This window comes from Neurospora tetraspora, assembly GCF_033439725.1.
Source record: "Neurospora tetraspora strain CBS 560.94 chromosome Unknown B0H65scaffold_6, whole genome shotgun sequence".
In the NCBI taxonomy this organism is placed as follows: domain Eukaryota; kingdom Fungi; phylum Ascomycota; class Sordariomycetes; order Sordariales; family Sordariaceae; genus Neurospora; species Neurospora tetraspora.
The window spans coordinates 1,535,900-1,554,744 of NW_026944388.1; the positions used below are offsets into that span (position 1 = coordinate 1,535,900).

Consider the following 18,845-nt stretch of genomic DNA (forward strand, 5'->3'; position numbering starts at 1 on the left):
GAAGATCCCCCAGAATTCAAGCTTTGGCAGATCCAAAAACGATTTCAATTTTAGTGGCAAACCCTTTTGTTTGGCGAACGTCGCTTTGTTTTAGACCGAACTGTTTGGCGGCACATTCAAGATGCTAACCAACCGTCTCCATCACAGGGAGGAGGATGAAAGACCAACACCAACAACAGAACTTGGTTGGTTGGGTATGCGCATTCGCTCGTGACGACGACCACGTCGGCTCCGGCGACCGCTGCGGTGAGTTTTGGCTCTTCTTTCTTTCCTCCCTGTGCGTTCTCAACGAGAAATCCATACTAGTTTGCCAAAACTTCCCCTAAAAAGAAACCACATTCATCTTTCCCTAGGTCAACATAGAAAAGAGCCAGACCACAACAGCTATGTCCACTGTTAAACCATGATGTAATTCTTCAACAAAGATGCGAATCCCGCCAGTCTCGTGCGTGGTAGTATCGATTAGTTGCACTGTCTTGGCGGTTCCCCCACTCACCTTTCCCACGGGCCACGGCCCCCGGCCCCCATCCGTTCATGCATTTTCGAATTGACCATTCAGCCTCGCCAACTCATCAACAGTCAGAAAAAAAAAATGTTTCCTACTTATTTTCTAGGTAACATTCGCGCGCGTGCGCTTAACGTTTGATTGGCCTCTTCTCTATCTGATGGGCATCCCGACTCCCAAGAAATGACGGGCTGCAGAAAAGAGATGCGTACCGTACATACACAGAAAGTTTTCTGTCCAATTGGTTTTTATCCATCCTGATTGATGCCCGTGACTTCGTTTGTGTTCAATCAGATTATCATGATTCATTTCATTGCAGGTATACAGACTTCTGATCAGGGACCGGTTAGATCGGCAACCGAACAAACACTACAACGTACAAATCAAGCGAGCAAGGCCAAAACATTTTAGTCAAGATACACCTTCTTCTTCTGACAGAAGATCCAAGTGAGGGGATCGACAAGGACACTGTCCAAAGTTTAAGCTTAAAAAAATAGCAACCCATGAATCCCCGACGAACCCATCCGATGATCCGTCCGCTCGGATCCGTTGCCGAGACGCACAAGAGATCCACCGTTCTGCGATTAAATCCTGGTTCGAGAATTCCACGAGCTTGTGATTTCTTGAATCTTAACGTCATTGCCAGTGGGGGTTCAGAGTTCCAAGCTAGGAAACTTGTTCCTCCTCAGTCCGCTTTCATACTCTGCTATGTTGACATTCCATGCCAACCAAACGAATCGCGAGTTTGAACGACACAAACCGAAACCCTCCGACATGCGCAAATCACCCTTCCCGGTTCCTTGGATACATCTGGGTACATAGCAATCAGTTGCCGGAGTTAAGGTGCCCCCATGTTCACTATGGGGATCACACAATATTTTAGGATCACGCGTGTGCAGGTATGTGGGCAATGAGATAGATATAATAGAAGGATTGGTAGCCAGCTACTGAATGCCAACAGGCATAATAACACGGGAAGACATTCTAGTTTCCCATGACTTGAATAAACCAAGTTCGAACTAATGCAAACCGTCATCGAGGTACACTTGATGCACAAAACGCAAAGAACAGACATAATACCCATCAACCGAAATAGTAGAAACGTAGACATGAGATTTCAGAAAAGACCAGTATGCATAATTTCTCGCTTCTTGCTGCTGTACTCTGCTTTTTGACCTCACTCAAATGCCATCGGAAATAACGCCAATCATCATCATCATCCAACCACCTCGTGATACCGGATAACAAGACACTACCACCCATCATCATTGTCGTCGTCGTCATCATGCCTCATCTCTTGAAACTGTAAAAAGGACACGCAAAGCCTCCCACCATTTCTGTCTGTCTTTACTCTCAAACTTGAATGCCGCCGCCACCGCTTGTAACTGAAACTCGTCCAAATAAAGAAAAAAGGTGGCCAAATCTTGTGTCCATAGATGGATACATGGCCATGTGGATATCAATGCCAATCGATATTGCAGAAGCACAAGACTTCCACCATCCCAAAAGACACAAACTCCCAACAGTGTCAAGATGCAGACAGCCCCAGTACAAAACGGGGCTTAGCTAAAAAGAACACACAGGAAGAATGGCAGATAGGTGTGGCGGGTTGGGTTATGCAATAGAATAATGTTTCTTCCCCTTCCTTCAACGCCCTTCCGTTCCAAAACGCCAATACGCTATGCTTATATGATATCTCTTTTTTGTGTAAATGCAAACACCAGTCCAGTCCTACACAAGTGCTTCGAGGGTTTTGGTTGGGGAGGGAATGCGTAGAGGTAGCGGGTAGGTAGCGCAGCATTGTCCAGCGAACAGCTTACAATTTATACAACGCCCCAGAAGTCAAAACATGCTTTTTTTGTAAAGCCTGGGGTATATCATATCAAGACTTCATCCAAGTGTCCGACCACTATGGATCGCCTGCACGGATGCGGCTCTAGGAGCTGTCGGGTCCGCAAGTAAGGGAGAGGGAGCACCAAAATTGCCCTCGCGGTAATTGGGCGGAAGCGAAGTGTGATCCCATCCTTCCTCGTTGAGTGCACTCAGGTAGCGGCTTCCCACTTTGTCACGAAGTGACTCGATCTTCCGACGGTACAGTTCGCCGTCGATATCCCAGTTGTCGTTGTCCCTCCACGACTGGGACTCGGAAGAGCCCTTGTGGGAGGGATAAAGGGGAGGTATGCTGGGAATGACGGTGGATTCAATCCTGGGGATATCGGCAGGCGCTCGGGCGTCGGGCAAAGGGCTAGCCGCAAGTGTCTCCTGAGGAGCATGCACCTCAGTGGGTTGTGAAATACGATAATGTTCGTTATGACCCGAAGCGGCTCTATCACCAGGTCTATTGCGATTGTCGACAAGAGTTACAGGAGCGGGTGTCTCGTTAGTAGCGAGATCGACAATGCGTCGCTTGGGTGCTTTCCGACGGCGCGTAGACGCAGTGTTGAGTTCGCTTGATGCGCTTTTGGGCATGGGCCTTTCCTTCCTAAGGACAGCCGGTTCTCTTGGGGGCGGCTCGTAAACAAACGCAGGCTTGCTGACATCCACCGCAGGCAATTCCTGTGGTGCAGGTTTGATGACGGGGACAGCCGGTGGCTCCGCCGCACGCTCAACCAGATACCGCCTCTCCGAGTAGCTGGGCCCTGACCCATCGATAGTGATATCTTCGGTGTATCCCGGTGTTTGACGGAACAGGTTAAAGATGGTAATGCGGTAATCGCGGTGGGTTCGCGTAAAAGGATTGCCCTCCACATAGATTTCCCGGAGTTCGGGGATACCAGTCAGACGAGCTAACTCCATAGGATCGGCAATTTGGTTGTCCCTCAAGTCCAGTCTCTCCAAAGGGTAGAGCTTCTCAATGCCCACGATCGACGTCAAGCGATTCGCGCGAAGGTTGAGGGCTGTGATAGCAGGAAGAGGGCACCGAATAAGCGAATGGAGCGAGTCGATCATGCAATGGGCCAGGTTTAGGGCGCGGAGGGCTGTTAGAGTTGCAAGGCTATCAGGAATTTGGGTGAACAGGTTCGCTGACAGGTCGAGAGAGTGGAGAGTATTAGCAAGTGGCCCCAGACTGGCCGCCGGGATCGAGGCAAGGGAGTTGTCTGCGAGGCTCAAATGCTTGAGGAAACGCCACTTGGAGGGAGGAAGCGTTCCCATAGCGAGCAAGTTGGAGGAACTTCCACGGGAATTATACCAGGAATCCGAGAGGCTTGAGTGTGAGCTTCCTGATCCGGATCGGCGAATCTTGTGGTTTCCCCGGACGTTGCTTGAGCCATTCCTAGAGCTGGTAGGCCGGCGCGGGGAGTGACTTCGTGGTCGCCCGTCCTTTGCCGGTGTCCTTGACTCATCGCTGTCTACCCTCACGACGGACGGCCGCCTGTGGTTATGCAAAGCCGCCCCCAACTGGTCAGGCCCAGATTCACTGTTTAGAGAACCAACCGGTATTTCAGTGTTGGACGTCCTCGCATCTGGAGAACTAGGTGGGGAATTCGACTTCTGCGCCGCCTGCGGGATTGTGGGACTTCTCCGAGGACTTGGTGCGGACCAAGGTCCGGTTAGGGATGATTGCGCTTTCGACGAGCGACGACGCCGCTTATCCATGTCATCCAGCACGATATCGATCAAAACATCTGCAGGGTCATCGAGACTGGCGCGCTTGAGCGTGAGAGAGCGAAGCTGCTCGGCAAGCCGGTCCCAGCCGAAAAATTGCCTGAAGTCGGTGTCGCTCACCTCTAGGGCCTGAACGTTCTTGAAGACATAAAGAGGGACGGCCGAGTCGAAAGGAAATTCTTCGTATCCTTTGATCAACCGCGCGCGGAAGTCGGGGGCAAGGCGTAGGCAAGGAATCTTGGTGAAGGCAGAGTACAAGTACTTGAGGTCAGCCTGGATGGCAGCCTTCTGCTTCTCAGAACGAGCGGCGGATATGCTAGAGCCGATTCCAAAACTCGACCAGAGAGCAGACATGCCCGACATGACACTCCTGATGCTGGAGACGGAGTGGATTGAGCCAACGTCGGAGCCACGGCTTTTAGACCGTTGAGTTTGGCTGAGGAACGATACATAGTTTCCTGAATTCCGGTTGTCGTGCAGGTTCTCCAGGCGAACCTTCATGGGACCGACAGGAATAGCCAGCTCTTCGAATCGGGAGAGTAGATAAAACAGGTGGTGGGCGGTAAGAGCCAGTTTTGCCGACTTTACGTTGTGGGATGTGAAGTTCAAGGAGCCTAGGGATAGAGCTGCAGCTAATGTGCTCGAAGGCGATGAAGACGTCGAAGGTCGCTCTGGCAGGGAAGAGGCCGTTGGGGCCGAGGTGGAGAGCACCGAAACGCTCTGTGAAGATGCATGGCGAGGAGTGTTTTGTCTCCTAAACTGTAGCGCGTTGGCGAGGGCCTTTTCATGGGTCCGCACGAAGCTCGCCAGTTGCTAGAAGCCGATATGCTTGATTAGCCTGATTATCCCCTTGAATCGGAAATGCATTGCAGTTCATGTGCCAAAAAATCCCCGTACCTTGATGAAGAACTCCCCGTCTTCCGAATCCATTTTTAGCATTTAATATGCATAACGGGTTGGGGCGTTGTATGTAAAGAGTTGCGTTCCCGGGCTCGGACAGCGGGGAAAGGCGTGTCAGATAGGACGGTGACGGCGCTGGGAAGGGTTTATGTGCAGCTCGGACTCGGAAGGCTGCGCTCGTGATCGTGCGGTCTGTAGGGAGTTTGCGGGAGTCTGTCGTGGCGAAAGTCGGACAGCAGTCGGTCTGCGTAATGTCAGATGTTAGTTAGTCGAGCCGTCACCTCGTACAGGCACAGACGCCTCGTTCTTTCGGCAAGCCCTTCTTGTCTGGCACAGCGACCGCTTGGAGCTCGCTCAAGATGCGGAAATCGCAGCAGGTCCGGTATTTGTAATGGCCGACGAGATCGGAGAAGGTTATGACAGTCCTTATGGGTCGGTAGAGTGGGCGTATATCCGGTGGAAATGAGCCCATTCGGCATCAAAGTCGGGTCTAGGATATGTCGAGTGCGGGGATACTGGCGACAATGCGGCGCGTATTATGTAGGTGTGTAAGGTGTGCAGATGTGGTTCAGTTCGGCGGCAAGCAGAGGTTCCAGTTTCTGTGCGACGGGTAGGTACTTGAAGGCGGGTTGTTGTCGGGCCACCGGTTGCGGTGTGTGTGTCCTCATCCAACAGTTTCGGTCGTGCTCGGCGGTTTCAAGGCGGGCCACTCGTAGTAGTAGTAGTTGTAGCAAAGTAGCGGTATCGAGGCGGTGATCTCCCAGCAGCTGGAGACGACGCGGACACCGATGCCGCGGCAGCAGAAATGGCGGAAAAGATGGTTGGAATAGAGCCCGAAGGTGGAATCCACGCAGATGCAGCAGTAGGTGCAGCAGGTATGCGAGGACGGAATGAGCCACCGATCACGCGTGCACACCGATGGGGGGGTGCCATGGACTCGCATGGACTAGCAAGAGGCCAACTTGAGGTTTGGCGAACGGGCCAGTCACAAGATGATTTCCTTCCATGCTGTGCCATTGTGGTGTGCCTGCTGGGTCGCAGCACCAAACAGTGTGTCGAGAACGGCGATCTCCGCTGCAAGATGGACGATGGGATCCCATGGGGAGTGCTGGAGAAACCACCAAGAACGACCGAAAAGCCCACGTTGTGGAATGGAAGCCGAAGAAGAAGAGCACGATGACGACGGCGATGCGCTGGGAGCGATATGATGCGACGGCGATGCGATGCGATGCGATGCGAGCAAGCTGGCTGGCCGGCACTGGCCCAGCGGAAGGGGGAACACTGGGTAGAACGGGCGGAAAGGAGGCCAAGGAAACATCAGGCAACTCACCGAGTCCACACAATCTGGCGCGACCGTCTCACGGTAACCAGTCTCCCACAAAGACCAAAGAGGTTTCGGATCCAATCCCGAGGGCGCACTCGACGACTTTTGTGTGCAATGCGGCCGCGAAACGTGTCGGCGGACAGACACGCACGCGAGTGAATACAAGGAAGGCGACGACGGGAAGTCGATACTCGGGGGGTGGGCGAGCTGAAGAGAGCTGAGCAAGTTGTTGAGGTGAGGTGCCCGACGGGAATACACAAAGGTAAGGTAGGGCCTTGGTGGCAGGACAAGGGCGGGGACCTTGCTGGAGATCGGGGTTGTGAAGAGACGGGAGGACGAGGACGTGGACGAGCACAGTCTACACAATGGAACTCTTCTCGACGGGATGTTGCGTGTTGGGTGGTGCTGCTGTCCGGCGCAACCACAAAACCGGAGGGGGAAGGGAGAAGAAAAAGAAGGGTCTTCCTGATAGTTGGTCGGTCGGGGGGGGGGGGCGGACGGGACTAAATCAAAATACGGGCGGGCTGCGAACCTGCGAGTCCCTTCACACAGTCGGGGGCCCCCCGTCCCCTAGCAGCAAGAGGGCAGCAGGCGTCGGTCCAGTCCAGTCGACCGCTGGGCTCCAATAGGCAAGTGGGTTTTGGGTCGTGACTGGGCAGATGAGATTGGCGGCGCTAGCAGCACGACGAGGTAGGGGCAGGACGGCAGCCGCCTGCGCTTCGCGAGTACCTCTCTGTTAGCGGCCCGCCTCACTTGCAAACGGGAAACCACCACGCGTTCCGCTTCCCACGCTTTGGGATCGCTGCTAGGAAGCCTCAACAGTGATAATTACGTCTTGGGGGTGCCATTGTGCCCTGACAGTTCCATCGTGCAATTTTGGTTGATTTCCTGCGTGTCGCTCTCTGTAGCGGGGCACATTGGCACGCTAACAGAATTAGGGAAGATGGTACACCACTGTTACCCAGCTTGGGGGCGGGGCTAACCTGAAGGTCCCTACCCGACCTGTAGCGACGAAACTTGGAAACCTGGACCAACAGCCGTGGGTTGAACTGCCCACTGCTACCCCAGGCAATTTCAGCAATGCGATTTCCCATCTTCGTCTCTTCGTCCAGTGTTCGCACGGCCGTCCTCCTCGTTACATCTCTCCACTGTCTCAGGGTTGGATTGTTGGTAGGTAAGAGGCCGGGAACCGATGAGGTGACTCGGTCGATGATCGTCAACCGTGATGGTTAGGCGGCGTGGATGATTCACTTCAGGTGGTTTTGCATCGCCGAGCTGCTGCTTCGGTGCTTCACGGCATTCTGTGTCAGAGTCCTTTTGTCCGAAAAGACCCAGGGACCTTAAGACACTCCGGACGACTTGTCTGATCTGGATCCCTTCCTTGGAACGGAGTCTCTTCAACTTGGACTTGGAATGTTGGAAGCACGAGCTCGAAGCCTTTGTCTCATTGGAGAATATGCGGGCAAATATACATGCCTATAGCCTATCTGGACCTACCTACTCTCTACACTACACCTACACTACCTAGGTACAGCTCATCTTCTGTCGATGTTGCTTTGCTCTGCCTAGATACTCGGTGCTTGACTGCCGCTAATCGTCCCTCGCAGATATCGTGCTCCATCGATGCTGACTTGACCGCTACGCTCCGACATAGCATCGTCGTACATGTACAGCGCCAGTAAACTCAGAGTCCAAGCCAAAAGGTAGCAATCCTGCAATAGAATCCTGTAGAATTTGCTGTCATACAACGCGCCAGTGTGTCTGTCTCTCGGCTCTCTTGGTTATGTTGTGTTGAAGCAGCCGCTCAAGCAGTCCGGGCTAAAAGCAGACCTGAAACAACCCAATGATGGCTTCGAGATCAGAGATGCAGTGCAGGACGCAATGCAAGTCTCATTTCACCTACCCAAAATGCGCAGTAGAACCTGTTATGGAGAGGACAACAGCGATCGGACCAAACACAACAAGTCCAAGCCTCAATTCTGAAGAGCCGCTTTTCACTTTCACATATTTGTTCGTTTTCTTGACCGATCTTTCGGACATCAAGAGCCCCCTTCAGACGCATAAGGGCGTGTTTGGATGCTCTGAAATTCGGTTCTGAAATGTTCAGATCCTGTTTTTTCACAGTTGCTGTTTGGAAGCGCTCTGAACGTTTCGGTTCTGAAATCTTTCCAAAATCCCCGTTCTGAAATTCTAGCCCCACTCTTTGAGATGCATCCAATCAAATTTCATCAAATCCTCGAATTTCAGAGCCAACATTCAGGCCCAAGAACGTTTCTGAACCAAAATCAGAATTTCAGACAAGGCCCAAAAACGTTTCTGAACCAAAATCAGGATTTCAGAAAGGCCCGTGCAACACTTCTGAAAACGCATTTCAGAGAACCCGCTTCAGAAAGCCATTTCAGAGCATCCAAACACGCCCTAAGTAGCTGAAAAGGCGTCGAGACGATCTCTTGTGCTATCACGGCAGTTATGCGGGGTGACTTTGGCTCATTTGGGTTCCCAGAGACCGATCACAGTAGCGAGACACTGTGCGGGACCGAGGAGCCAAGCTCCAGTGTTTTGTTGAAGCCTCAAAGCAGCGCAACGACTTGGGCTGTTGACCATCTGGCAGACTTGCGTGGCAGATCAGCTGCATTCTCCTGATACCGACAGAGATAGGCTGGCATTCCAATTGCTCTTCTTATACTTATCCATGATCGCTCCGTCATGATGGTTCTTCTGCATCTTGTGGTCGTGGCTCAGCTCACGGTTTCAGTCCATCATCCGAGAACATTCCCAAGTTCTTTGAATCAAAGAGGAGTTGCGCCGGGTCGCTGTCCCGTGTGTTTACGTTGGGAACAGTCCAGCCCCCCTTGTTTACTTTGAGCTAACACTTCGGCAGGAAAGTTTTTCGTTCCGCCCCTTGCCCGAGCCGAGAGGTTAACCATGGGAAGGATGTTTATGCCTTGACCTTGACGTTAAGTGGTTATCTGCCTCAAATTTAAAATTGCGGTCGCCTTATCGCGGCGTAGCATGGCGACAGGGTGATAGCCTGGGTCTGCCACCCTGGGTCTGCCATTCGAGGCCATTGCGTTGCGTCCCCTCCCCCCGGCGACCGTACGATCGGAGATGGAATCTCTCTCAACTCGGTCGTCCTGGCAAATCCCGAGGATGAAAACTCGGCTGACTGCGTAACACTCCCACTTTCCGACAAATGCTGCATGACATCGAACAAAAGGCCATGGAATATCCCTTGATTCTCCTACTATAAAGAGACTGCATACCTGTACAGGTACGAATGCGATTCTCTATCAGAGCCCTAAAAGATGGAATTCAACCCAAAGTCTTCAGGGTCCACAGTCCCAAGAGCCAAGGCCTCAGGGTTCTGAGGGACTTGGTCCAGGGTCCAAGGAGCTTTTCCTCAGTGATCCATGTCTACCGGGGTGGCCTGGGCAAAGATACTCGGTACGCATCATGTAGCAACAGGAACGTAAGATGCGTGGGGAAACCTAGAATCACAGCGATTTTCGATAAAAGGGCAAATGACCGGCAAACAATCTCCCAGAGGAGAGCAAATGGGAAGCAACTTCAACGGACTTCGGACTGACCCCTCTCACATGCCAGGCGGGTAGACGAACGACTTGAACTCAGGCGGGGCTATCTACGGCACTGTATGGCCTCAAGCACCGGAAAGTTCTGACGCCACAGGAAGATCAGGTACCCAGTCAATCAATACCGTTATCTGACACTGTCGAGACCCAGCAGTTTGTTTCCTCCGCTTGGGTGTGTCGAATCCTTCGTCGGGCATAACTGCCATGAAGAGAGTGACGGAAGCCGGGCATTCTTCACAGCCGCCGTACCGTTAGCCCCAGGAACCAGGAACAAATTTCGCTAGGTATGCTTGGTAGAGCTGTGATGACAGGGCTCAACTGATGTGATAGTCCCTAGCTCTATCGCAGATAGCGCTGTTGAAACTCATCTCTGGCGTACTTGGTGGAGTTCTCGGGAAGTCGTCTCCAGGTTTGGGTCGGGCCATGTTACCACTCGGTATGGCTAGTACGCCTATCTGATCTCTGATGACCCCGGGTACCTGTAGCTTTTCCAGGCACCCAGGCTAGGTCGTCAATTGTGGCCTTTTAGTGGGTGACAGTGACGAGAAAATCTGACGTTACAATTTCCGAGGTCTTGTCGCTTGTCCTATGTGTACCTATTTTTTATCTTTTTGGACTGTCTACAAGCTCATCCGTCAAGTCCCCCGCCGGTATGTATCTGAAGCTGATATGGCCCGTGCGAGCGCCAAAAAGTGATTGTTATAGCACTGAATGCATGGGCCAAATCAACATCCAAAAGCCGTGATGCCCTGGAGCGGGGAAGAGAATCAGATCTTGTGATCAGCATGTTTCGACTTCAGACCCGTTGTAAATCTCAGGATCCGAATCAAGGACGCCGAAAACAATTCGACTGTCGCTTATCACAATCCTTGAAACACACATGTTGCAATGTTCGAAAGTCGTTGCGAACAACCGAAATGCATGCGACTATAACCCCCATTCTTCCCCTACCTATCGTTTCTGCACCACCTACATAAATCATCACAAAGGCGCCAAAGTGCCGGCGCTGCTACCTCGCCGTTACAGCATGCGAGAAGAGCCCTGCGCGCTCACCGCCTCCCGCTTTTGCTACTTCTATATCCCTAGTATAGACGGGAGGTAGAAAATCATCGTTGGACGGTGGTCAACTTGCACACTCGTCCCCTCCCCGCCCGCTATACCTCGGGGTTCAACCAGATCTTCACTGGACACGCTTCCAACAAGCCCCCCTCGTTCAGATGCTGTCTCGCCGTTGGACGGAATGAATGCCCATGAATGCGCCTTGGACAAAGGTAGGCGCGCAAGATGGTTACATCTCTCTGTTGACCGTGGTCAAATCCAGGCTTCCATTGGTTACCATTCCCGCCTCATCTCAACCCATAGCTCCGCGTGGGTGATGAAGACGGAAGCAGATGGACAGATCGGCCATGATGTTTGCTGGATCATGCCGAACCGATTGAAACCTCGGGGATTCCAGAACTGGGGTCAGATTTTCCTTTTTTCGCTTCCCCCGTCTCGGAAAGTTTGAAGGGCTCCTGATCGGATCCTGGACCTCGAGTCTCATTCATCAACTGCCAGACTGCTTTGCTCCCTTGGCATGTTAGACATTGCTGAGACGCCCATGTGGTCAAGTGATTTTCCAGGTTCATGACAACCCCGCGCGCCACTTTCTGCCCGGTGCCGATGATCTCTAGCAAGAAGCTTTCCTATCACCTAGACACCTATCGGCTCCGACGGCAGTACCTACGGCGGGCATGTACGGCATCAGCACGTATGGCCCACACAAGCAACCCTCTTCAAGCGCCAAGGCGAATGGGTTTCTCCAATGGAAGCTGGTGATTCTATCACGGTTGGGCCCTGACACTTTCCTGACTTTGCAACCTTGCCAATCTCAGAGAGTGCCATGCTCTTCAGATCAATCAACGGCTCAGGTCGAAAGAGTGGATCTTTGGGAGTTCTTGGGAAGCATTCATCCTCGAAGAGTAAGACCACAATGACGTACATACGGCACTTGTCCCTTCAAAACCCACTGGTGTGCACTTGTTGGATCGTAGGACTAGTGTACAGCCGAGGGCAGTGAAGTACCCCTGCGGTAGTAAGTAGCAGTATCTCGATGTGTGTTTTTCCATTTACTCCAATCTCCATCAAGGAATGACCCATTTTTCGGCAGATCCTCATGAGGCCCTGTCTCAGCTGTCTGTCATCCATGGCTGGGAGCTGGGGAGGTGGGAGCTCCCAAGCCATAAAAGCGTCTGCGAGGGCGCCAAGGGCGGCTGATTCCTCAAGTCATGATGGGGAATGCGCAACAAGCAAGGATTCCCAGCACATGGGGCTCCGGAGTCACTCAATGTCCTCCTCCGTTCTCCGTTTTGTTCTCGCGAGTGTCGCGACTGGACACTTGGACTGATGCCGATGGGACTCCTCATCTGATTCGATTCGGATTCTGTTCTTCCTCCTCGTCAGTCGTCCTGGGGCAATCCCCACGAACGAACGGTACCACGGGCCCCGAGCAAGCAGCACAAAAACACCCCACCTTTTGCGAGATGCACCTTGACGGCTGGACTGGGACTTTTTCAACACCCACCCGCCCACCTTTCCTTCCCTTGCTTCATTTCTTTTACCCCGCGGGAGGATCTCTTCCTACCTCGCTCGCTCGGCGGATCTGGACAGCCTCCTCTTTGTTGATTTTGGGGTTTTTTTTTTCTCTGCCTCTTCTCCTCTCCTCCCTGCGCCCCAGCCCCAAGTTACACACACATACACGGCTGGATTCTCAATGGCTATGATACGCCAATTCGAATCCGCTCACCGCTCATCTCGCTAGATGTATGCCACAGACAATATTCCGCGATGGATGGTGAAAGAGGGTGGTGGGAAGTGCCCCTCCGAATGCGTATCGTCCCATATGTGAGGGTGTAAAGAGCATGGTAGAGGATGGATGGTTGAGTGTGGGTGCCGGGCAGCATCTGGATGTTTTGGCGAAGTGTGTGCAGGAAGGACATGCAGTGGGTTCTTTCCCTTTTGCTGTTGTGGATGCGCCTTTCCTGCATTGCGCTAGCGGACTTTTGAGTTAATGCATCCCGTCGAAGTGCACGGACCAGTATAGTGAGGACGGGCGAGAACGGGGCTCCGGGGGTCATGGGAGCTTCATCAACTTCATCCGTCTTCCTTTTGCTGTCGTTCCATGTTCCATCTGTTGTCTGACGTGCTTTTTTCCTTGAAGCGGATGGTTTACCTTGGCCATTGCCAAACCGACAGTGGAACATTACAGAGCCTTGAATCTAGCGACATGAGTGCAGACTCTGTGAGGGGATCTAGACCCTCGTTAGCGATCATCTGGTTCATCTGCAAGGCTATTCCTTGATGCGTGAACGCGGAGACCTTCGCTCGCATACACATCGTCACATGTATCGGATGATAGGTTTATAGGAATGCGGATGAGGCTCCATAGAGCCTTTTTCTTTCGCCTTCTCGCTGCGGAGAGAAAGAGGGAAAAGTCACAAGAATCACCGATCACAAACAGCGCATATCAAACAAATATGCCGATGATGGAAAGCCATTCCCTGAATCCCACTTCCATAACGTACGATTACCGGGAGTAGCTGGCACCATGCCATGAACTCTTTGTCAAGTCAATACATGCCTACATCGACCGTTGACATGGGACCGCAGGCTGAGAGTGAGGTAAGGCAAGGCAAGGTTGCTCACCTCAAACCGAAGACGACGCTGTCTCGCTTCTTCCCGCACCCTTCCGCTATTGAAGTGGTCAAGTGACAAAGACTCGCGTTTCACAATGGAGGGGATATCGACGATATCACAGACAGCGATAGTGGAAAGAAAATACCTACCGGGTTGCCGAAGTCGGACGTCTTTCGGTTTGACATGGGACGACGGAAAGCAACAACTCACACGGCATTGTACGACAAGTGAAGAAGGAAGTTATACAGAGTATACATACAGGCTAACACTTACACACACCTCATCTTTCCATAACACTTCATTCTACATTACGCACATAAGGCTACTGTTGCGATACCCACACTAGTGAGATGACTGCCTTGCGTTAGTTGCGTAACTTACAAGTCTACCTCTACAACGTCTGGACGATAAGTTCAAAGTCCGTCCTCCGTCACTATATTTTTATCTTGCTCTCGTTCTTCTCTATCCGTCATCTTCACCTTATCCGAACTCGGGTACCCTCGCAACAGTGACTGATGTACTTCTTCCCAGCACGTGTCTGACTCTGAGGGAGTCACAAAGAAACCTGCCCGCGGCGCAAACTCGGCAAATCAAACATCTTGAAAGTGATATATGCACATGCCAATCCCAGTCAGGATCCTGAAACTTCTGTGTACGTCACCGACATATCCGGGGCACGGCCTGATAATGAACCGAGTATGGTCTTTTCTCGTCTCATCTCCTCCTGTTGCTGTTGTGGTTTTGACACTTGCTTGATATGTCCCCGGTCGGATGGGGTACCCCGGGTAGGTGTACGACCTTTTTTATGCACCGCTCAACAAATTGCCTGTTGTGATCTTGTGGGTTGTGTCACAGCAGTATGGGTTTGGTTGTGTCTATTTTCTGCGGGTACGTGATGTGTTGACATGGGCTTAAAGTTATGTCTTGCCAGAGAGTTTAACTGGCACTGATAATTGCGGACTTATGCCAGGATACTTCACTTTGTTCTCCAGCCTGGGAAGGATTATAGTCTGAGAGACAGAAGATTAGATGAGATGTACAGCAGTGAACACTGCTTCATCACTTCATATATTGTTGTTTGCAGTTCTAGCTCTGAGCGTGCGTATCTTGGCCGTCTCAGAGCCCAGCAAACCTCATCGACTGTTGTTGACATGTTCGATCATCAGCATTGTTCTAGATCTCCTCGATTGATAACATAGTATAACCGGGCAAGATACCCTCTTTCGAGAATCTCGTTATCCACGAGTGTCTAAGACAAGCCGCGCGGCCCTTGGTCTTGAAATTGTTTCAATCAAGTTGCACATTTAAGCTTGGTAAGACCAAGTTTGGACTTTGAGGCCTGGCTTTGTAAAGCGGACGGTTGCCGCCTTCAGTTCAAGATTGGAAGGGGACACAAAGTTGCGGGGACGTGAGACTGATTCAGATCATCGATAGTTGTAGTAGTAAGTGAAAAACGGGAAGGCCTTACCTGGGAAAGGCTTGGTGGAAGACCGGAGATGGAAATAAAATAGAAGATAAAGGCTTCTGAAAGGTTATTTAGCATCAGGTAGTCACCGAAGTGAAGAACCCAGGGCCGGCCATCAATAACAGGAGATGGAACTCTTTGCGACTTCGGACGCTTGAAACTTGTATTCACCTCCGGGTCGCTTAACCGTGCAGTGCTCTGGTTAACCCTTCAGCCTCACCAACTCAGAGAAGAACACCTACGGGCCATCGAGAAGAAAACCAGCAGCTACAACCTACCACTCCCCTCCTCGTTGCCGCCCTCTCTCCTCACTCCCTCGCCTAGGTAGTACTTACCAATCTTCACGTCACCCCGCCCGTCCCACGCATCCCATGATCTTTATCACACGCAGTCAAAAGCATCTCATGCATATTTATCTCCTCCCAATCTTTACCGGAGTATGATAACGGAAGAAAGCAAACCGGCCAAGGCATCAGGTGTCTCCAGAGTCTTCAGGGCCCCTTCGTTCCGGGCCCCGAACCGAAGACTAAAACAAAACCTACAGGCCATCAAAAAGAACGTCGCCCTCCCCTCCCCCTCGTTGCCGCTATCCCCTCACTGACTTCAATATCCCCCCGCCCGTTCACACACATTCCATGATCTCTATCACACGCATTCACAAGCATCTCATGCTTATGTATCTCCTCCCAACATTCGCCCCATCTGACCATCCGATAACGGAAAAAAGCAAACCGGCCAAGGCATTAAGGGTCTTACGGGTCCCGACCCTAAGACAGCCGCAGTACTTGAAGCCGGTGAGCTGGCACAGTGGTCGGCTTTGAAATATCAACGGCCTGGACTTCATCAGAGAGGCAAAAGAGGTCGAGGGAATATAAGGGAAATAGAGAGATGTGATTGGTGATGGGGGACGGTATCAATATGCTCGATTGAGGTGTATGACATTACATGTTATACCGTGTGAGGATGGAGGGTGGGTGGACATGGTGGGCACACGGAGCAATTCTTTGGAACTTCTCGCAGATGTAGGTAGGACGCCTGGACGTATACCTACAGTCTGCACACACTATAGACCTCAGCTATGTAGGCATGGTTGTATCCACCGAGTAAAGAAAGCTCTTGTTTTGTTGTTCGTTGGGACAGCCCCGGCGGCATGGATACCTCTACCGTGTCGAGATAGCAAGGTGAGATAATCCGAGTCTTTGGTAGTGTTTGGAAGTGAGACTTTTTGTGGGAAAGGTATTACATAACTTATTTTGTTCTTTGTCTTGGGGCCACAATGAGTGAGTAAAATGGGGATATGAGGTCTAGATAGACCACCTAGTGTCTTCTTGTCATCTGTGCTGACGCGTACTCTGGGCTATAGTCGGTAGGTGAGCCTGCGTGATCAGATGGGAAGTGTACCCGAACATATAAATTTTCTACCGTGAGGCTTCGCTGTGACCGATACACCATATACCTCATCTCTGTGTGGCGGTGCGCCTAGCTCTCACTCTTGATTACCACCGTGTTGGAACTGGATCGGCTCCTCCTGAATCTTGAGATTGTGATAGATGACTTGTGAAGGTAAGGTCGGTCTACCTGCTCATTGATAGGAGATGTATAGCTGTTTGACGTACGAGTTGATCAAGTGACCGGAACATGTCCTAGCAACCATCTCCGGTCCATGTGCGCAGATATTTGAGCGGTTGAACGTACCGTACAGCTCATGAGCTAAAAGCACACCAGCCACATGAAATCAGATCTCGGCCATTATAGCGGTAGAAATGTAGGGAGAACACTCAGGCGTACGCACATTACCGAATGTCTCCGCCAGAGCATCTTGAGAAGAGAATCTAGATCATAAAGCCATAAAAGTGGAAGTCTAGTGCTAACAAGTTACTCCATACAATCCAATACCAACATATGTCAAACAAGTAAACCCCATGTGCATTTTGTGCATTTTGTCCCCTCTCTATAAAAAGCTGATGAGGGAGCGCATGAAGCGAAGAAGAGTGAACAGATCATTAGGTTGTTTATGCCCGCACAAGCTTGTCAGCCTCCTGCTCCAAAACAAGCTTCATCTTACGAAGGAAGGCTTGAGCCCTCTTCTCTTCCGACTTGGGAACCTGCAGGCTGAAAACGTTGGGTCCAGAGGTGGTCAGACCGGGGGTGGCGGACTTGCTCTGAGGAGCGGCGCGCTTGGAGGGAGCGGCAAGGATATCGATAATATCGGCCTTGCGCGCTGCCCGCTGAGGGGCCAGGAAGGAGCCGAATGTGGGAGTATAGGAGCCGCGAGATTCCTTGCGGGTGACCTTGTCAAGACCGAGAACCTGGTTAAAGAGCTCATCGGCAGTAGGCTGGTAGTTTGCGGGAAGGGGGAGCTTCTGGTTGGCGATCTCGGTGGCACGGGCAATGAAGGTCGAAAGAGGGAGGAAGACGCCGATGGTCTTGTGAACCTTATTCTGAACGTCGATGACGGCGGACAGAGAAATGGGAGCGGTAACAACGGCTACGGGAGGAGGAGCAGGGGCATCCAGCTTCTTGGACTGAGCCTTCTCGGTGGTGGCCTTGACGGCCTCGGTGCTCTTGGCAACCTTGATGTTGCTAAGGTCGAGGTGCGACTGCTTCTCGAACCTCTCGGAGACGGTGGACGGAGTCTGGGCGTTAATCTTACCAAGGTAGGCAAGAACGTCACCCTTGAGCAGACGGCCGCCGGGGCCGGTTGGGGTGATATCCTTAACGACAGCGGCGTCAACGTTGTTGACCTTGAGCAGATGGGCGACGGAAGGATAGTGGGGGTATTGCCTGTTCGGGGGCTTGGGAACCGACTTGGACGAAGCCTTTTGAGGAGCGGATTCGGGGACGGCAACGTTAGACTGGTCCGCGGTGGTCGGTGGGGGAGGTGCCGAAGGTGCTGACTCGGCTGGCTTGGACTGTGGGGCCGCGTCGGCCGGGATCTCGAGAGAGCTAATGTCGTCTCCTTCCTCCGCAATGACAGCTATCCGGGTGCCGACAGCAACACCCTTGGCACCATCATTCTGCATAATCTTGACCATGATACCGTCATCCTGTGCCTCGACGTCCATGGTGGCCTTGTCGGTCTCGATCTCCAACAACACGTCACCGGCAGTGAACTTGTCGCCCTCCTTCACCCTCCAGGTTGCGATGTTGCCCTCCGTCATTGTCGGCGACAGAGCGGGCATGGTAAAGTTTTGGGCGGCGAGAGCAGCGGCAGAGGTGCGGAAACCTGTTGTCATGACATGTTTCTCCCAGTCAGTATATGATGACTTTTAAGACCACGTAAAGTAGGCACCATGTTGACGGGCAGGTGACGGGAGGCGAGGCAACCGACCTCTGACGGAACGCCCTGCCATCCTGGCAGAGATGCGACAAGCTGCTGTTAGCGAAGCCATGGCGGACTTTTATGTGGTGTTGTCGCGACGGGACGATGTGAAATGCGTGGTTGACGTGGATATCGCGGTAGGGCTGTGGTGTTTGCTGGATCTCCAATTGAGCCTTATGCTTGACGTATGTCAAACGAGTCAGGTTCAATGCTAATTCCACCGCGAGGTCGACGGGATGGGCGCGGGCAGTGGATCTTTTTGTTTCTTGTCAAGAAATCTGGCAGCGGACCCGGCGGCGACAGAAAACGGTTAGGCACGGGAACCCAGAAAAAGCTGTCGCCAGCTTGTGGATGCTGCGAGGGTCGATGAGGGACATGTTGGGGAAACGACCGTAGGAAGCTTGGGCCACCCTCCAAATCCTCCGATGAACCCCCGCGCCCCATGTCCCCAAACCATT

The 18,845-nt window shown here is 52.2% G+C and overlaps 5 protein-coding genes across 5 annotated transcripts; 2 read left to right on the plus strand and 3 right to left on the minus strand.

Moving 5' to 3' along the window:
* Positions 1-1,244: 1,244 nt before the first annotated feature.
* B0H65DRAFT_258264 (uncharacterized protein) lies at positions 1,245-1,742 on the minus strand. Its single transcript, XM_062822583.1, has one exon. It carries the CDS (start codon positions 1,614-1,616, stop codon positions 1,344-1,346), a length of 273 nt encoding a protein of 90 aa, XP_062679349.1. The 5' UTR covers positions 1,617-1,742; the 3' UTR covers positions 1,245-1,343.
* Positions 1,743-2,235: 493 nt separating this feature from the next.
* Positions 2,236-5,342, minus strand: B0H65DRAFT_258288 (uncharacterized protein). The gene is made up of 3 exons (XM_062822584.1): positions 5,319-5,342; positions 5,009-5,255; positions 2,236-4,924 (listed from the first exon to the last, which is right to left on the minus strand). The coding sequence occupies exons 2-3, from the start codon at positions 5,048-5,050 to the stop codon at positions 2,396-2,398; spliced, it is 2,571 nt and encodes an 856-aa protein (XP_062679350.1). The 5' UTR covers positions 5,051-5,255; positions 5,319-5,342; the 3' UTR covers positions 2,236-2,395.
* A 6,203-nt stretch (positions 5,343-11,545) lies between these two features.
* B0H65DRAFT_258347 (uncharacterized protein) lies at positions 11,546-12,084 on the plus strand. The gene is made up of 2 exons (XM_062822585.1): positions 11,546-11,999; positions 12,075-12,084. Exon 1 carries the CDS (start codon positions 11,659-11,661, stop codon positions 11,899-11,901), a length of 243 nt encoding a protein of 80 aa, XP_062679351.1. The 5' UTR covers positions 11,546-11,658; the 3' UTR covers positions 11,902-11,999; positions 12,075-12,084.
* B0H65DRAFT_258355 (uncharacterized protein) lies at positions 12,048-12,886 on the plus strand. Its single transcript, XM_062822586.1, has one exon. The coding sequence runs from the start codon at positions 12,193-12,195 to the stop codon at positions 12,685-12,687; it is 495 nt and encodes a 164-aa protein (XP_062679352.1). The 5' UTR covers positions 12,048-12,192; the 3' UTR covers positions 12,688-12,886.
* A 4,191-nt stretch (positions 12,887-17,077) lies between these two features.
* On the minus strand, positions 17,078-18,457 carry B0H65DRAFT_510551 (uncharacterized protein; the record flags this gene model as incomplete). The annotated part of the gene is made up of 2 exons (XM_062828411.1): positions 17,078-18,291; positions 18,397-18,457. The coding sequence occupies 2 exons, from the start codon at positions 18,455-18,457 to the stop codon at positions 17,078-17,080; spliced, it is 1,275 nt and encodes a 424-aa protein (XP_062679353.1).
* Positions 18,458-18,845: the final 388 nt, after the last annotated feature.